Source organism: Leptonychotes weddellii, chromosome 9, assembly GCF_054177405.1.
Source record: "Leptonychotes weddellii isolate Sample4059 chromosome 9, ASM5417740v2, whole genome shotgun sequence".
Classification (NCBI taxonomy): domain Eukaryota; kingdom Metazoa; phylum Chordata; class Mammalia; order Carnivora; family Phocidae; genus Leptonychotes; species Leptonychotes weddellii.
The window spans coordinates 82,956,870-82,974,846 of NC_138377.1; the positions used below are offsets into that span (position 1 = coordinate 82,956,870).

Sequence of the window (17,977 nt, forward strand, 5' to 3'; positions counted from 1 at the left end):
TTTAGTTTTCTATTGCCAAAGTATGTGCTGCTAGTTAAGTGCTTCTCCCTTACTATTCCCTAAACAATCCATACTCCCTTTCCTTCTTCTAATTATCAGAGATGTTTCTTTCTATAAAGCTTGTTTCACATACCATCCTACTTTTCATCCCTGACACCATAACACATGCACCTTCCTCACCTACAGTGTCAAGTTTCAGTTCACATCAGTCAATCATACTGCATTTGGGCTTTGCAGTCCTAGCATCTTCTAGTTCACATACCTTGCCCTCTCCCAATTTTTTTTTTTTAAGATTTTATTTATTTATTTGATAGAGAGAGACACAGCGAGAGAGGGAACACAAGCAGGGGGAGCGGGAGAGGGAGAAGCAGGCTTCCCGCTGAGCAGCGAGCCCGATGTGGGACTTGATTCCAGGACACTGGGATCATGACCTGAGCTGAAGGCAGATGCCTAATGACTGAGCCACCCAGGCACCTCGCCCTCTCCCAATTTTGAGTACATTAAAATGGATTCCAAACTTGAAAAGTCACCCCAGAAAATAATACAGTACTGAGGAATTACTGCTATCATCAGCAATGGCTAGCTAAATAAAGCCTAACCATCATTAAAAGACCAAAGTTTGCAGTGAAATGAAAATGGTTATCAAAACTGTGTGTGGAGGGCGCCTGGGTGGCTCAGTTGTTAAGTGTCTGTCTTCGGCTCAGGTCACGATCCCAGCGTCCTGGGATCGAGCCCAGCCATCACGCTCCCTGCTCCGCGGGAAGCCTGCTTCTCCCTCTCCCACTCCCCCTGCTGTGATCCCTCTCTCGCTGTGTTTCTCTCTGTCAAATAAATAAATAAAATCTTTAAAAAAAACAAACAATTGTGTGTGGAACTGTGTTTATCTGGAGTCTTTTGTCATACAAATTATCTGGAAGATAGTCAAACATACAAACATACTCTTTAGTGCTATCTCTCTGGTTTTCCCTATGCATAGCAGAAATACTCTTTGGGTTTATGAATTTTACTCCTAAATAAGCTGAAAAATCTGGTGGTTGGATGTATGTGAGCTGATTGTCAGCTCACTGTTTCATTCTGTCTGAAGTTTTTTCACCTTCTTAATCTGAAGGAGAAAACTGAGACCTTTAACAAGTATAATATACTCATACATATATGGTATACTTCCCAAAGAAGTTTCTTTACAGCATTTAAAGTATCTAATCACTATGTGGGGATTATAAAGGCTGGGGTAGTTGATGTTTACTTTAGTGAATGTTGGTTATGTATGGCTATGGTGGTGAAACTTCAAGAGGAATGGTATCAAATGGAAGTTTAGAGAGAGCTGAATCTTATCCCAGATTGGGCTGGGAGCTATCTTATAGTCGCTATTTCATTCCATTTCTCTTTTTAAAAGTCTTCCAAGTCTGTTTTCAGATTTTCATTCCACAATCTGCATAACATTTCCCATTAGGCTCATGACAGGTAGTGTAGAGTTGGGTTTAAAAACATTGAGCCAGTTCAACATGTCCTTAGGATTCAGAACACTAGGCAGAAAACCCCAAGGTAAGAATACCAATTAAGCAGTACTAGACTTTTTCTTTTTTTTTAAAGAAGAGGGTTGGATTTTTTTTTTTTAAGATTTTATTTATTTATTTGATAGAGAGAGAGCACAAGTAGGCAGAGTGGCAGGCAGAGGGAGAGGGAGAAGCAGGCTCCTCGCTGAGCAGAGAGTCTGACATGGGGCTGGATCCCAGGATCCTGGGATCAGGACCTGAGCCAAAGGCAGACGTTAACCAACTGAGCCACCCAGGCGCTCCTGTACTAGACTTTTTCAAGTATGGGACTTGAGTGGCCAGCTCACTCTTTATTCACTCCAGACCACCACAAGGCAGATCTATTGAAAGATAGCTGGTGGTCACCATCAGTAGCAGATTAGAGGTCTTTTGCCTGGGCCCTGGATGAGAGGTGCCTCCTTCTCATGAACAGCTACTTTTGGAGCAAGGAGTTAGGCTAAAGTGAATAACTCTCACTGATGCGACTGAGAAGTTACTATGAACAGCATCAGAAAATTACTAAGAACAAAGTTATAAGCAAAAGGTTATTCAGGGGTGCCTGGGTGGCTCAGTCGGTTAAGTGTCTGCCTTTGGCTCAGGTCATGAGGCCAGGGTCCTGGGATCGAGCCCCATGTCGGGCTCTCTGCAAAGCAGAGAGCCTGTTTCTCCCTCTCCCTCTGCTTGCTGCTCCCCCTGCTTGTGCTCTCCCTCTCTGTCAAATAAATAAATAAAATCTTTATTAAAAAAAAAAAAGGCTATTCAGCTCTCTCTTAACCAACTGATTTGCTCATTGCCTGAGAGCTACTGTAGGATTTAAGGGCAGAAAACATAGCCCTAGAATACTGGCAACTTGGACCTCAAGGGCAAACACTTTCTCACAACCTAGCGCTGTGATCTGGGTAGCAAAAGTTATAGGAAAAGGTATTTCTGATGGAATTACTAGATTTAAATTCTTTGAGAACAGAGATTTTCTTTTTTCTTTTTTTTTTTTTTTAAAGATTTTATTTATTTATTTGAGAGAGAGAGAGAATGAGAGAGAGCGAGTACAAGAAGGGGGAGGGTCAGAGGGAGAAGCAGACTCCCTGCTGAGCAGGGAGCCCCATGTGGGACTCGATCCCAGGACTCCAGGATCATGACCTGAGCCGAAGGCAGTTGCTTAACCAACTGAGCCACCCAGGCGCCCCGAGAACAGAGATTTTCACACTGCTGTTTCCAGAAGCATGCCCGACACATAAATATTTGTTAAATGAATGAATGAAAGTTAAAAACTTCCCTGCCCAATACAGTAGCTACTAGCCACATGTGGCTATTGAGCACTTGAAATGTGGCTAGTTCAGATTGAGTTGTGCTGTTCCTGTAAATCTACACTTAATTTCAAATATTTAATACAGTAAAAGAATGTAAAATACCTCATTCATAATTTTTGTTGGATATATATTCAAACATTTGGGTATGTTGGGTTAAATAAAATACATTAATCTTTCCTGTTTCTTATTACTTTTTTTAATGTGGCTACTAGAAAATACAAAACCACATATGTGGTTGATTTTATAATTCTATTGGTTTCAAATATGTGTTTCACTGCCCCAGATATGTCAGCATGTGATATAAACTATTTTACATTACATCACTATAAATGAAAACTCTAATTCGGGGCGCCTGGGTGGGTCAGTCGGTTAAGCGTCTGCCTTCGGCTCAGGTCATGATCCCAGGGTCCTGGGATGGAGACCCGCATTGGGCTCCCTGCTCAGTGGGGAGCCTGCTTCTCCCTCTCCCTCTGCTGCACCCCTGCTTGGGTTCTCTCTCTCTGTCAAATAAATAAATAAAATCTTAAAAAGAAAGAAAGAAAGCTCTAATTCAATAAGTAACAATGACCGCAGTAAGATATGTCATGTGTTTTCTGCATCTTGGCATATGAAAAGTTTCCAAATTAAGCAAATTCCAAAGGACACTGGTCCAGTTAGAGTGACAGGTGTTAAACTAAAATTTTGAAGTTGTTCTTCCGAAGTAACATTTTCATATTTATTTGAAACATTACCTCAGATGTATGAGGTAGCGTAATAACCGTTCTTCTGTATGTCGGATGTTCTCTTTATTAACACTTCTCTTCATTTCTTGTTTAACAGGTACAGAAAAAGTTCTTTGTCGTAGGAATGTCTGATGATTGGCTGGCATATCTCGTAAGTCATATATCACAACAAACATCTTCACCACAGTCTTATTAGGATTAAATAAGGTCTGAAGAAACAACATAAAAATTATTCTTTAAAAAGTGATTTGTTGATTTGATGCAAAATGATTGTGCCAAAAATAAAATAGGTTTTTTTTTTTTTTTTAAATAATAAGTTAATCCCAGAGGATATAATTTGGTTTTGGGAACTAAAGTTAATAACATTTTAAAAGTTTATGAAGTGATATTCAATATTTTTTTTAAAAAGTGGTTCAATTTTTTATTTCCCAATAATATAAAATCCTGTAACAAATCAAAATTTTTAGTCACAAATTTCATATTAGACAATACATAGCTTTTACTCTTTGTTCAGATTTTAAGAAATGCTTCCACTAAAGTAAGCAAAATACACGCTTATTGGATTAAAACATTCCAGTTAACTTATTTCAAACATTAGCTTTATTAAAGTGTGTCAACTGCAAAATACTGAGAATATTAATTTTCCTTACATTTTAATAGTGAATAAATAGAAAATTTTAAAAATAAAATAGCTAGGTAAAACTAGACTTTTTGGTATATATAGTTACATAAAATTAAAAATATGTTCTCAAAAAAGAGAAATTTCCTTATTTGGAAATTTTTCGAAGTTTAGAAAATAAAGTTCATTATTATTAGTTACAAAGTAGGCTGAATAATACTTCATGTTCCCATAGTTGGATTCATTGCAAAAACTGTAGTGACACGAAACTTTGAAAAAATCATCAATATCATAATAGACCAGAATAGACCAAAATATGTATCCTTAGTGAAGACTAAATTAAATTCAATTGATACTTGGCTATTAATAATTGGAGGAATATTATTTTTTAAAATACTAATTTTTAAACAAGATCCCAAGTTGCTGATCTGACTTTAACCAAATTACCAACACATCAATAGGTAACTTGGTGCCCATGCTTTCAGAAGCTCATCCGTGGCACTGGACATCACTCACTGAATCAAAATGAGAAATATATCAATATTATGATCCAACTTTTTAAATCTAGTGAGTCTTAAGATTAAGGCTAATATATTCAACAACCACAACAACTAGCAAGCCGGGAGTTCAAACCATGTTTATCCATAATTAAACTATATAAGGAATGAAAGACATACCTAAATTTCAGATTCAAAATTAATCATTTTTAAAGTTGGCAGTCCTCAAACAAGAGGTATGAATATGCTGCCCCTCGGTTTATGCCTCATTATTATGACAACTGATAGCTAGCTTTCCAGTGACCCACTCTGTCACATGAACTACATAGCCAGAGGCAAGAGAACGAGAAGATTATCACTCGTTTTAGTTCAAGAAATCCATTTAACATAAAAGTCTTACTTTAATATGCAGTAATTCTTCCTTGGTAAAATTTATATACATGTATATACTGCACTATATGCACACATATGTATTGCATAGTACTATGTTTCATCCCTGTGATAGGAAATAAATGTACAGACTCCTTGCTGTTTTCGAACACTGGTAATGAGTAAAAGTGGTCTGGTGAAACACTGATCACTTTGAGGCCAAAAGTCATAAGAAGACTTATTGAATTAGACCAGATCCTGAGTGTAAGGAACTTAGCTAGACTTCTTTCTTTTTTTAAATTTCAGCTTTATTGAGATATAACCAACAAATTTCAATTAGATACTTTTTAGTCTGCAAGAGCCAGCTTTGTAATAGACTTCTGGGCCTGCAGGATTATGCTGGGTCTGACTTGGAGATGAACTCAATCGCAAACTGGTCTTGATATCAGATTACTCTTCTGAGAACACAAGACCAATGATGAATGATTGCTCTGGGCTAGAATTCTCCTGAGCCAAAACTAGATCAATACCTAGACCAAAAGAAAAGGATGCCTTCTCTGCCCTCATATCTGTCAGACTACACTTCTACTTTGTGTAACCATCTTAGTAGATTAACTTAGAAATTATTATACTAGGGATAATATAATTCTGTTTTACAAGTTTTCCTGCCAAAGCAATACTAATATTTGAGGTCTCCTTTTAAATAGGTCAATCTCAGTCTGGCTATTATATTAAATAGAAGGAACTAGTAATGTTAAGTTCTAATTACACTGAAAATAGCTCTATTTAAGTTATGTAAACTGTCATATACTATTTTTCTAAAGCATTCACCTTCATTAGATTATTTATGCTTTCCTTTTATGAAGGTCCCCACATGGCCATTCCTGGGGCAGAGCAGGGAAACTCCAAAAAAGCTGCAGCCCCACTGTTACTTACCAAAGTTGTTGCAGCAGCAGTAGCAGGAGAAAGGGCTAAGTTCTATATGTATGTGAGAGAATGATTATTGCAATTGTAGGCTATAAAACACATACCACTTGTATTGTTCCTGAAGGAGGTACTCGATAACCCCTTTTACCAAGGGACTCTAAAGTAATCACACCCTTGAAATAAAAGAAGACAAATTGAGTACAAACTGATGCACATGTATATAAAAGACTAAAAATAATAAACCATGTAATTACTAACATTTTAGAATTTTACATGTATGCCAAAATATTCCCATCAACAGATACATTCTGAGTATGGAACAGTGATGGTCCCACCCAAAAGGAAACAATTTACTGTTCTTCCTAGAGATGTTGCAATAAATAATATGTAACATTACACTGCTTGAAATTTCTGTTAAGATATACAATATAGAAGTAAGAGGCTCCTTAACTGAAAAGGAAATAAAGGGAGAAGATAGGACTATTTCCTTGTATCACACGGGAGGAGGGAAATGAGGAAGCAACCAATTTATTGTTCTTTGGACATACAAAAAGTCAGGAATGCAGAAAGATCTAAGTCTTAGCCAACAGTGAAGTTAATTCTTCAGCCAGTGAGTTAAATTAATATACGGATTTCTGACTAGAGACAGACCAGCATCATCAGAATCACCTGTAAACAACTTAGAAATGCACAATTTATGGTTCTCCCTAGACCTACCAAATCAAAGCTGTATTTTAAGATCCCCCAGATGATATCATATGTACATTTAAGTTTGAAAGTACCACTCTACTATATAAAGTAGTTTTCTGAGAAGGGTGTTCTAATCACTACAGAAGCCCAAACAACGGCAAACAAGCATAAATTAAAACAAAGAAAGCTAGAATTGAATATGTGAAAGTTTCTAGATAAGCAAGATGACCAAATGACTACAGGTGGTAATTGTGATATTTAATTCTTAGATAGCTTTAAGAAAGGAAGGCTGAGGGCGCCTGGGTGTCTCAGATGGTTAAGTGTCTGCCTTCAGTTCAGGTCATGATCTCAGGGTCCTGGGATCAAGTCCCGCATCGGGCTCCCTGCTCCTTGGGAGCCTGCTTCTCCCTCTGCCTCTCTCTCTCTCTGACTCTCATGAATAAATAAATAAAATTTAAAAAAAAAAAAAAAAAGGAAGGCTGATTCATTTTACTGGGGTAACAGTTTTAAGTAGTTAGGTAGAATACTTGCATGCTCTAAATTTCATATCCCGTCATTTTATATTGTACATGCCAAAACATGTCAACATTCAGTAAAAGTAAATATAAAACAGGACTGTCCCATCAAACATCTCTGTTATTTTTAAGACAGATCAGGATTGGAGGGTAAAAAAAAAAAGTGCACAAACGTAAAAGGGAGGGCCAGACTCTGCTATGTGAGTCAAGTGCCATCCTCAGACTATTAAATTAACACATTAATATTAGGAAATATTCATGGAAATGGTCACTGAAAGGGCATAGGTTGTTCTTGTCTAATCTGATTTACCACACGGTCATTTAAAGCATGAAAAAAAGCATATCAATAAACTGCATTCCTAACCAATGCAGTAATGAAGCTTTAACAATTTCTCTCTTACAATCTGCTTTACGTGAAAAAAAGCTATGGTGTATAATACCCTCTTCTTCCTAGTTCCAGAAAGAGAAAGTAAAATATACCCAAATAATAGCTACCTTTATAATCACATTGCTATAGGCAATACATTACTATTTTCCTTGTTACCTTCCCCTAAATACATATAAGAAAACTGGTGGGGCAAAAACTAGTATGAAGCCTATACTTATTTCCTTTAATACATAGAATTTTAATAGTTTTCAGAACATGGTAACAGTAACTAAATTAATTTATAAAGACAGTGTGTATATTTTTAAAACCTTATAGTTTATGCCAACACTTTACAACCATTTCTAAGCAATGTAAGATCAGTAGGGGCATTAGCAAATTAGGAATTTTAGATACAAATTGGGAAGTTATGTGGAATTTCATTAATATTATTAAATTTATTATTTGTTATATTTTAATAATTTCATTATTTTAGTTGGTCAGCATATTAATGTATCTACCTATAAAAAATTATTGTATTTAAAATAAAGAAGAAAAATACATTTTATTCTGGCATTTGAGGATGGAATAGAAAGGTTAAGATAAACTAAGTTGGGTCAAAATATCACAAAAACTCTTCAAATCATTCTGCTATAGAGAATATGCAATAAATAAAATTAAAAGAAGTTTATCTTAATTTGGTGAATTACAAATACAAAAAATAATATATGGTCCTGTTAATATGATGATAATTGAAGTCATACCTTGAATTTACCACTGGCATACATTCTTTAGGCCATTTTACCTGGTTCCACCATTCAATAGTTTCTAAACAGTGAAATATTGTTATGTAGCAGTTGGAGAACATTTTTACCACTGATACCCAAATTGGAGAGAGAGATTATGTGGTTTTGGGTTAATCTTTAAGGAATTATTTAGTGAAAAGTCTTGTACCATTTCTACACCACAAAGACAGAATTTTCTGTGCAAAATTTTACCTTTAGGAGTCATTTGTGTTATTTGTGATGAGAGATCCCAAGGTAAAAAGTAGGAATTTGGTGTCTCAGTTCTGCTGGTCTGTGATATATACTATCTTAACAAAATGTGATCAAGCCTTTGAAAATACACTAAACTACCAAAATGTAAATAAGATTCCCTGAAGAAACAAGATTAATTTTATTATAGTAGGAAAGATTTGTGGTCTAAGATTTGAATTAGGTCATTTACAAAAGGAACCCATTTCTAACGAATAAACTAAACTAGAAAAAATTTAATTACATAATGGAAAGTTTACTGAAGAGGATTATGAGAGAAAAGTTAAGTCAGGGATTTTTTTTTTTTTTTTTTTTTAAAGATTTTATTTATTTATTTGACAAAGAAAGACACAGCGAGAGAGGGAACACAAACGGGGAGTGGGAGAGGGAGAAGCAGACTCCCTGCCGAGCAGGGAGCCCGATGCGGGACTCGATCCCGGGACTCCAGGATCATGACCTGAGCCGAAGGCAGTCGCTTAACCAACTGAGCCACCCAGGAGCCCTAAGTCAGGGATTCTTAAAGGACAGCCTGCGAACTCAACCTGATTCATACCCTTTCCAATATCAAAAGCTATAATCATTTGTGTGTACTTTCTGGAGACAAAGTGACAAAACCCTTTATCTCTTAATCCTATGTGTTTTAGATGTCAACCAAAGTCAAAGATTAATGCTGGTCTGCTTTTTAAAAGCGAAGTTCAAATTCTCTCTTGCTTGTAAGTTTCAATCAAATATATTTGCTTGACCTGATTTCCAGCCATTTGCTCTTTTATCTTGTTTCTAAGTCATCCTAACAGTCATTGGGGACTTTGTACATTATGACAGATTACAATATTGCAGACCTTACATTTCCATTCTGTAATTACTAAGCGCCAATAGAATATGTGAAACACATGAGACTTGTTATGTCCTAGTAAAGCAAAATGGATACCTTTTATAGTTCTATCTTAATATTGTAAGCACTCCAGAATGGTACATTTATTCTGATATTGAACTTATATCAGTTGTACTTCCGATGTTACTAGTTAGCCAATACTAGCAGTTATTTTTTCAAAATTATACTGGAAAAGTAGATAAATCTTTCCATGGTAAATGAATAACAGGTGGCTTTGTGATAACTGGACAGGTTTGTGAAGGAGTGGGTCTTTGTTTTAGATAATAATGTTGTGTATCTTTATGACTATGATCCACAAGTGTAAATATTTTTGGGGAAAGAACACTTGAGTAAGTGAGCAGACTCCACTATGTGGTTTGTTTGTTTGTTTGTTTAATCAAAGTATGAAGCACTGATCAGGCTCTTAAATAAAATTTTCAGGGACACCTGGGTGGCTCAGTCAGTTGAGCATCTGCCTTCGGCTCAGGTCATGGTCCCAGGGTCCTGGGATGAGCCCAGCGTTGGGCTCCCTGCTCAGTATGGAGACTGCTTCTCTCTCTTCCTCTGCCCCTCCCCCTGCTCAGGCTCTCTCTCTTTCACTTGCTCTCTCTCAAATAAATAAAATCTTAAAAAAAAGAAAAGAATTTCACCCTTAGAATGGAGTAAGGCTAAAATAACGTTTCTTGAGCAATAATGAATAGGCTATATTTAGGTCCTCCAAGATGTATAATTTCCTTTCCTCTGTTGTTTCTCAATTGCACAGAATTCCCTTTTCACAACTTCTAGTCCTTGAAAATCTGTAAGTTCGGGGAGAGGGATATTAGGAGAGGAATCAATGGGGCCATGTGGTAAGCTAGGAAATTCAAGTAGCAAGGCCAGAGCTGTATATTTCTATAACTATAGCAATTTGTACTTCTCAAAATAAGACCTAACATGAAAACACAGATCTAACTCCACATTTGATACCGCTACTGTAAACTTCTTATAGACTTGCACTGTTAGCCTCTTCTCCATCTTTGTCTTTTGTAAAGGGCTGATACTAAACATACACTAGGACCCAGTATCATTTTTGCAGTTGAAGGCTTATTTTATCAAGTGATCAAAATTTTAAAAACGGGAAAGATGAGTCATAGGATCATAAGGCTCAAAACTGCTCTAAATTACCCTTGGCTATCTTACTCTACCCATTAGAATTTACATATGGAAACAGAAATAGCTAGGATTAGAAAACAACTCCAGGATTAGAAAACAAAATGGTCTCAAAACAAACAGGAGAAAGGGGCTGAAAGGGTCTCACAGAAGACTTAATTCACCAAATCTTTACCTAAATCTTCCTGAGATGAGGATCACATGTGAAGGCAACACTTGTGGGACCAGGGTGCACAGTAAGCACTTGAAAATTTGTGTGAACTCAGCAAGATATGAAATTACAGTGTCACTAATCAAAGTTTTATCATCTTTTCAAATGAAATAGAAACAAATTTTCACCAGATCCTCAAATGCAAAAGAGGAAATTCGTTGTTAGAGCTAGCTGGAAAAGAAGTTGTGAGGTAACATGTTGTTATTTTAGTCTGTATTCATTCTTTAGTTTTCTCTTAGGAAATGCTTTGTTTTCAAGCATTGCCAGAAAGCAGTCTTAAATCTCTTTAAAGACATCTGTCATTAAATTGGTTGATTTTAGCAGACAAAGACAATTTTTAAAATACTTGCCATATAAGGAGAGGGAGCATTATCATCTGAAACACTGTAGAATGACACTTCAACCGGAAGAGTCAAATGTGTGGGGCAGAAAACACCGCTTGCCCCTACCTCGGCAGTAAAACCATCAACAATGCCAAGAGGATCTAACCGATAGTTTAAGACAGATTCCTGGAAGACAAAATAATTTTTAAGAAATAAATTTTAGAAGTTGACACACATTCTTTTTTTTTTTTTTCCATTTAAAGAAATACATTATTATGCTTTCTGGCACTAGAAAAATGGTTGCTACTCAAATGGAATCCAACAATACATTAAAAAAAAATCATTCACCACAATCAAGTGGATTTATTCCGGGGATGCAAGGGTGGTTCAATGTTTGCAAATCAATTAATGTGATACATAACTTCAATAAGAGAAAAGATAAAAATCATATGATCATTTCCATAGACACAGAAAAACATCCATTCATGATAAAAGCCCTCAACAAAGCAGGATTAGAGGAACATACCTCAACATAATAAAGGCTATCTATGAAAACCCCACAGTGAACACCATACTTAATGGGAAAAACTGAGAGTTTTTTCCCCCAAGGTCAGGAGCAAGACAAGGATGTCCACTTTCACACTTTTATTCAACATAGTACTAGAAGTCCTAGCCACGACAATTAGAAAACAGAAGGCATCTAAATTGGTAAGAAGAAGGAAAACTCTCTTGGCAGATAACTTACTATATAAAGAAAACACTAAAGACTCTACCAAAAAACTACTAGAACTTATAAATGAATTCAGTGAAATCTCAGCATACAAAATAAGTGTGCAGAAATCTGTTGCATTTCTATACACTAATAATGAAGCAGTAGAAAGAGAAATTATGAATACAATCCCATTTACAATTACACCAAAAATAGTAAGATACCTAGGAATAAGCCTAACCAAAGAGGTAAAAAAGACCTATACACTGAAACCTATAAAATACTGATGAAACTGAAGATGATAAAAGAAAATGGAAAGACATTCCATGCTCATGGATTAGAAGAATATTGTTAAAATGTCTATACTACCCAAAGCAATCTACACATTTAATTCAATCCCTATCAAAATACCAACAGCATTTTTCACCAGAACTAGAAAAAAAAAAAACCCTAAAATTTATATGGAACCTCAGAAGACCCTGAATAACCAAAGCAATTTTGAAAAAGAAAAGCAAAGCTGGAGGTATCACAATTCCAGACTTCAAGTTATATTACAAAGCTATAGTAATCAAAACAGCATGGTACTGGTACAAAAATAGACACAATAGGGTGCCTGGGTGGCTCAGTTGGTTGGGCGACTGCCTTCGGCTCAGGTCGTGATCCTGGAGTCCCTGGATCGAGTCCCGCATCGGGCTCCCTGCTCGGCAGAGAGTCTGCTTCTCCCTCTGACCCTCCCGACCCTCCCCCCTCTCATGCTCTCTCTCTCTCAGTCTCTCTCTCAAATAAATAAATAAAATCTTTAAAAAAGAAAAATAGACACAATAGATAAATGGAACAGAATAGAAAACCCAGAAATGAACCACAACTATATGGTCCATTAATCTTCAACAAAGCAGGAAAGACTATCCAATGGGAAAAAGACAGTCTCTTCAACAAATGGTGTTGGGAAAATAAGTCAGCCACATGCAAAAGAATGAAACTGGACCGCTTTCTTACATCACATACAAAAATAAATTCAAAGTGGATTAAAGACTTAAATGTGAGGCCTGAAGCCATAAAAATTCTAGAAGAGAGCACAGGCAGTAATATCTCTGACATCAGCCATGACAATATTTTTCTAGATATGTCTCCTGAGGCAAGGGTACTAAAAGGAAAAATAAACTATTGGGACTACCTCAAAATAGAAGTTTCTGCACAATAAAGAAAACAATCAACAAAACCAAAAGGCAACCTACGGAATGGGAGAAGATATTTGCAAATGACACATCAAATAAAGGGCTTGTATCCAAGATCTATAAAGAATTGATACAACCCAACACTCCCCCTCCCAAAAAAAACCAAATAATCCAATCAAGAAATGGGTAAAAGACATGAACAGACATTTCTCCAAAGAAGACATATAGATGGCCAACAGACACATGAAAAAATGCTCAACATCATTCATCATCAGGGAAATGCAAATCAAAATTACAATGAGAGATAACCTCACACCTGTCAGAATGGCTAAAATCAAAAACATAAGCGGGGCACCTGGGTGGCTCAGTTGGTTAAGCAACTGCCTTCGGCTCAGGTCATGATCCTGGAGTCCCTGGATCGAGTCCCGCCTCGGGCTCCCTGCTCGGCAGGGAGCCTGCTTCTGCCTCTGACCCTCCCCCCTCTCATGTGCTCTCTCTCTCTCTCATTCTCTCTGTCTCAAATAAATAAAATCTTTAAAAAAAAAAAAAAAACATAAGCAACAACAAGTGTTGGCAAAAATGTGGAGAAAAAGGAACCCTCATGCACTAATGGTGAGAATGCAAACTGGTGAAGCCACTGGGGAAAATAGTATGGAGGTTCCTCAAAAACTTAAAAATAGAACTACCCTATGATCCAGTAATCACACTACTGGGTATTTACAAAAAAATAAAAAAAACACTAATTCAAAGGAATACATACACCCCTATGATTACAGCAGCATTATTTACAATAGCTAAATTATGGAAACAGCCCAAGTGTCCATCAATAGATGAACGGATAAAGATGGTGGGTGTGAGGGGTACCTGGGTGGCTCAGTCATTTAAGCATCTGCCTTAGGCTCAGGTCATGATCCAGGGGTCCTGGGATCGAGCCCCACATTGGGCTCCCTGCTCAGTGGGGAGCCTGCTTCTCCCTCTCCCTCTCTCGTATCCCACTTGTGTGCTCACTCTCTAATAAATAAATCTTGAAAATGAAATGTCAGGGTGTGTGTATACAATGGAATATTATTCAGCCAAATAAATGAAATTTTGCCATTTGCAACAACATGGAGCTAAAGAATATAATGCTAAGCAAAATCAGAGAAAGAGAAATACCATATGATTTCACTCAAATGTGGAATTCAAGAAAGAAACCAAGCAAAGGAAAGAGAGAGAGAGACAAACTAAGAAACAGACTCTCAACTATAGAGATCAAACTGATGGTTACCAGAGAGGTGGTGGGTTCGGGGATGGGTGAAATAGGTGATAGGAATTAAGGAGTAGGAGTGCACTTGTCGTTAATGAGCACAGGAAGATGTATGGAATTGTTTAATCATTATATTATATACCTGAAACTAATATAATGCTGTATGCTTACTACACTGGAATTAAAATCAAATTAAATAGGGCTCCTGGGGGGCTCAGTCTGTTAAACATCTGACTCTTGAGCTCAGCTCAGGTCTTGATCTCAGGGTCATGAGTTCAAGCCCTGCATTGGGCTCCATGCTGGGTATGAAACTTACTTTATTTTTTTATTTATTTTTTAAGATTTTATTTTTATTTATTTGAGAGAGAGACAGAGAGAGAGCACATGAGCAGGGGGAGGGGCAGAGAGAGAAGCAGACTCCCCGCTGAGCAGAGAGCCCAACACAGGGCTCTATCCCAGGACCCTGAGATCATGACCTAAACCGAAGGCAGCTGCTTAACCGACTGAGCCACCCAGTTGCCCCTGAAACCTAATAATGACAGGTAAAACCTAAAAAAAATAAAAATAAAAAAAATAAGGTTGCTACCATTTCCATGTCCTTATTTCAGATATTTATCTGACCTGCCATCAACCTGTCCCCCATCAATCTTCTACCATTGTTATGAAGTTTGGCCTACTCTCACTATTCCAACTCACGCTTAACTATCCTTAAATTTCACTGTTAGTTAAACCTAATTGTTTAATATGTTATTCTCACCTCTGTAAATAAAAATATGTTCTACCAGATAAAGTATAATATCAGAAATTTTCTTACTTTTCACAGAGCCTATCTAGAAGTACAAGCCACAGAGAAGCACTTTAAATCCTGTTAACAGGTCATAAGCAAAGAGAAAGCCAAGCACCTATAACTTCAAATGAAAAATAATTCCTTCTTTAAAAAATAATGTTATATGTGACATATGTTTTATAGTTTAATTTTTTTTTTTTAATTTTTATTTATTTGAGACAGAGAGAATGAGAGAGAGAGAGCACATGAGAGGGGGGAGGGTCAGAGGCAGAAGCAGGCTCCCTGCCGAGCAGGGAGCCCGAGGCGGGACTCGATCCAGGGACTCCAGGATCATGACCTGAGCCGAAGGCAGTCGCTTAACCAACTGAGCCACCCAGGCGCCCCTATAGTTTAATTTTTAACAATGGAGAAAAACTTAAACGGGTGTCTTGGTGGTGCACTTAGTTAAGCTTCCATCTCTTAGTTCCAGCTCAGGTTATGGTCTCACGGTTGTGAGATTGAGCCCCACGTCAAATCTGCTTGAGATTTCCTATCCCTCCGTTCATGCGCTCTCTCTCAAATAAATAAATAAATCTTTTTTTTTTTTTAAAGCACAGAAATACAAATAGTAGAGAAGTTCCTTATTCACTTCTTTCAAGCTCACTTGCTGAAAATCATCTTTAACAATTTAGTGCTATCTTGCTAGGTATGAAAAACATTTTAAACTTTTCACAGCTCTCTTTTATATACACATATCATATGTATATACATCTAGCATGAAATGTGAGTACCACTTCTTTGATTCAGTAGTTGTCTGAAAAGGAACACTGGAAGCCATAACGAGCCTAATAGTCTATATACTGTACAGTTCAAACTCTGACATTAGCAATTCTGAAATTCCCAATTAAAAAGCCAAGAACAAAAGACCTATGTTATAACCAACCTTCTAATCTCCCTCCTGCCCTGCAATCAATCCAATGCATATTCTGTTGATTTGACCACTCAGTCTCATGGTCCCAACACTCTCCCCCACCACCATTAACCTAGCTCAGACCCTCAGACTTCTCCTCTGAACAAGTACATCTTCTAATTAAGTCCTTTCAGCTCTAGTGTATCCTCTATATTACCGGCAGAGTTGTTTTTCTTAAAAAAACAAACAAAAAACTTATTATATCACCCACCAGACAAGAAATTTTATGCTTCCTGCTGTCTATTAGATAAAGTCAAATCTTCCTAACATGGCAGATAAGTCCCACCCTAAGTTTCTTGACTCATCTCTCCCCACTTGCACAGAGTCTCATGCCCCAAGTGTAGCTGATGCTTTCCAACACCATGATGTTCTTTTACTACTTTCAGAAATGTAGTTCCCTGTCTAGAATCCCTTCCCACTCCTCATGCAAATTTACTTGACAAATTCCTACTTATCTTTTGTAACTAAGCTCAAGTGACAGTTCCTCAGTAAAGCTTTCCTCAGTTCCTTTAACACAGAATGGATATAGGAGGACTGAGGTAATTTCTTTTACAATGATAATTACTTTAGTTTATACATTACTTACATATTCAGTTGACTGTAATATCTGTAAGGCAGGAACCTTATCATCTAGCTTTATATTCCTAGCATACAGCATAACACATGGTAGGTACTCAAAAATGTTTCCTAAATAAAATAAATCTAGGGGCGCCTGGGTGGCTCAGTCGGTTAAGCATCTGCCTTCGGCTCAGGTCATGATCCCAGGGTCCTGGGATCGAGCCCCGCATCAGGTGCCCTGCTTGGCAGGGAGCCTGCTTCTCCCTCTCCCTCTGCCTGCCAATCTGCCTACTTGCGCTCTCTATCTCTCTGTCAAATAAATAAATAAAATCTTTAAAAAAATAAATAAATAAATAAAATAAATCTAAAGATGGATAACATTTTCATAGGAAAACACATAAAAAATTCTTATGGATAAGGCCAATGACCTATATTAGTTTCTGACTTTATTCAGCTCTTTATGACTTTAATATATTAGCATGCATGCTAGGCCCTCCTCAGTACAAAACAAGAAAAGGAACTAAAGGTATGGATTATAAAGTAAGAAATAAAACAAGAAATAAAAAAATAAGAAATAAAAAAATCCATAATAAGGAAACTGAGCAAGGTCATAGGCAATTACACACACACACACACACACACAATCATTTGTATTTTAATATACAGCAATGAAGGACTGAAAACTAAAAACCTTTTTTCAAATTTTTTTTTAAAGATTTTACTTATTTATTTATTTGACAGGGAGAGAGAGAGAGAGGGAGACAGTGAAAGCGGGAACACAAGCAGGGAAGTGGGAGAGGGAGAAGCAGGCTTCCCGCGGAGCAGGGAGCCCGAAGCAGTACTCGATCCCAGGACTCTGGGATCGTGACCTGAGCCGAAGGCAGACGCTTAAAGACTTAGCCACCCAGGCACCCCTAAAAACATTAAAAAAAATTTTTTTTTTTTTAGAGAGTGGGAAAGAGAGCATGCACCAGGGAGAGGGAGGTGGCAGAGGGAGAAGAGAATCTTAAGCAGGCTACATGCTGAGTGTGGAGCCCCACACGGGTCTCAATCCCACAACCCTCGAGACACCACCCGAGCCGAAATCAAGAGTTTTTTTTTTTTTTTTTAGATTTTATTTTTATTAATTTGAGACAGAGAGAATGAGAGAGACAGAGAGCACATGAGAGGGGGGAGGGTCAGAGGGAGAAGCAGGCTCCCTGCCGAGCAGGGAGCCTGATGCGGGACTCGATCCCGGGACTCCAGGATCATGACCTGAGCCGAAGGCAGTCGCTTAACCAACTGAGCCACCCAGGCGCCCCCGAAATCAAGAGTTAGACAATCAACTGACTACACCACCCAGGAACCCTGAAAATTATAAACCTTTTAAGTATAATTTATAATATCACCTGAAAACATGGATTAGATATAAATCTACAAAAAT

General features: G+C 37.3%; 1 protein-coding gene across 6 annotated transcripts in view; it reads right to left on the reverse strand.

The window, feature by feature from the left end:
* The window catches only part of ATOSA (atos homolog A), a 97,518-nt gene that overhangs the window by 958 nt on the left and 78,583 nt on the right, over positions 1–17,977 (reverse strand). For 5 of the 6 annotated variants that reach the window (XM_081831093.1, XM_031028147.2, XM_006733316.3 and 2 more), the window contains 3 exons: positions 11,158–11,316; positions 6,078–6,146; positions 3,571–3,770 (listed from right to left, as the gene is read on the reverse strand). In XM_081831093.1, coding sequence (XP_081687219.1) covers positions 3,571–3,770; positions 6,078–6,146; positions 11,158–11,316 — 428 coding nt within the window. Of the gene's footprint in view, positions 1–3,568; positions 3,771–5,982; positions 6,147–11,157; positions 11,317–17,977 lie in introns of those variants that run through there. The other variant, XR_004075669.2, reaches the window with a different exon arrangement.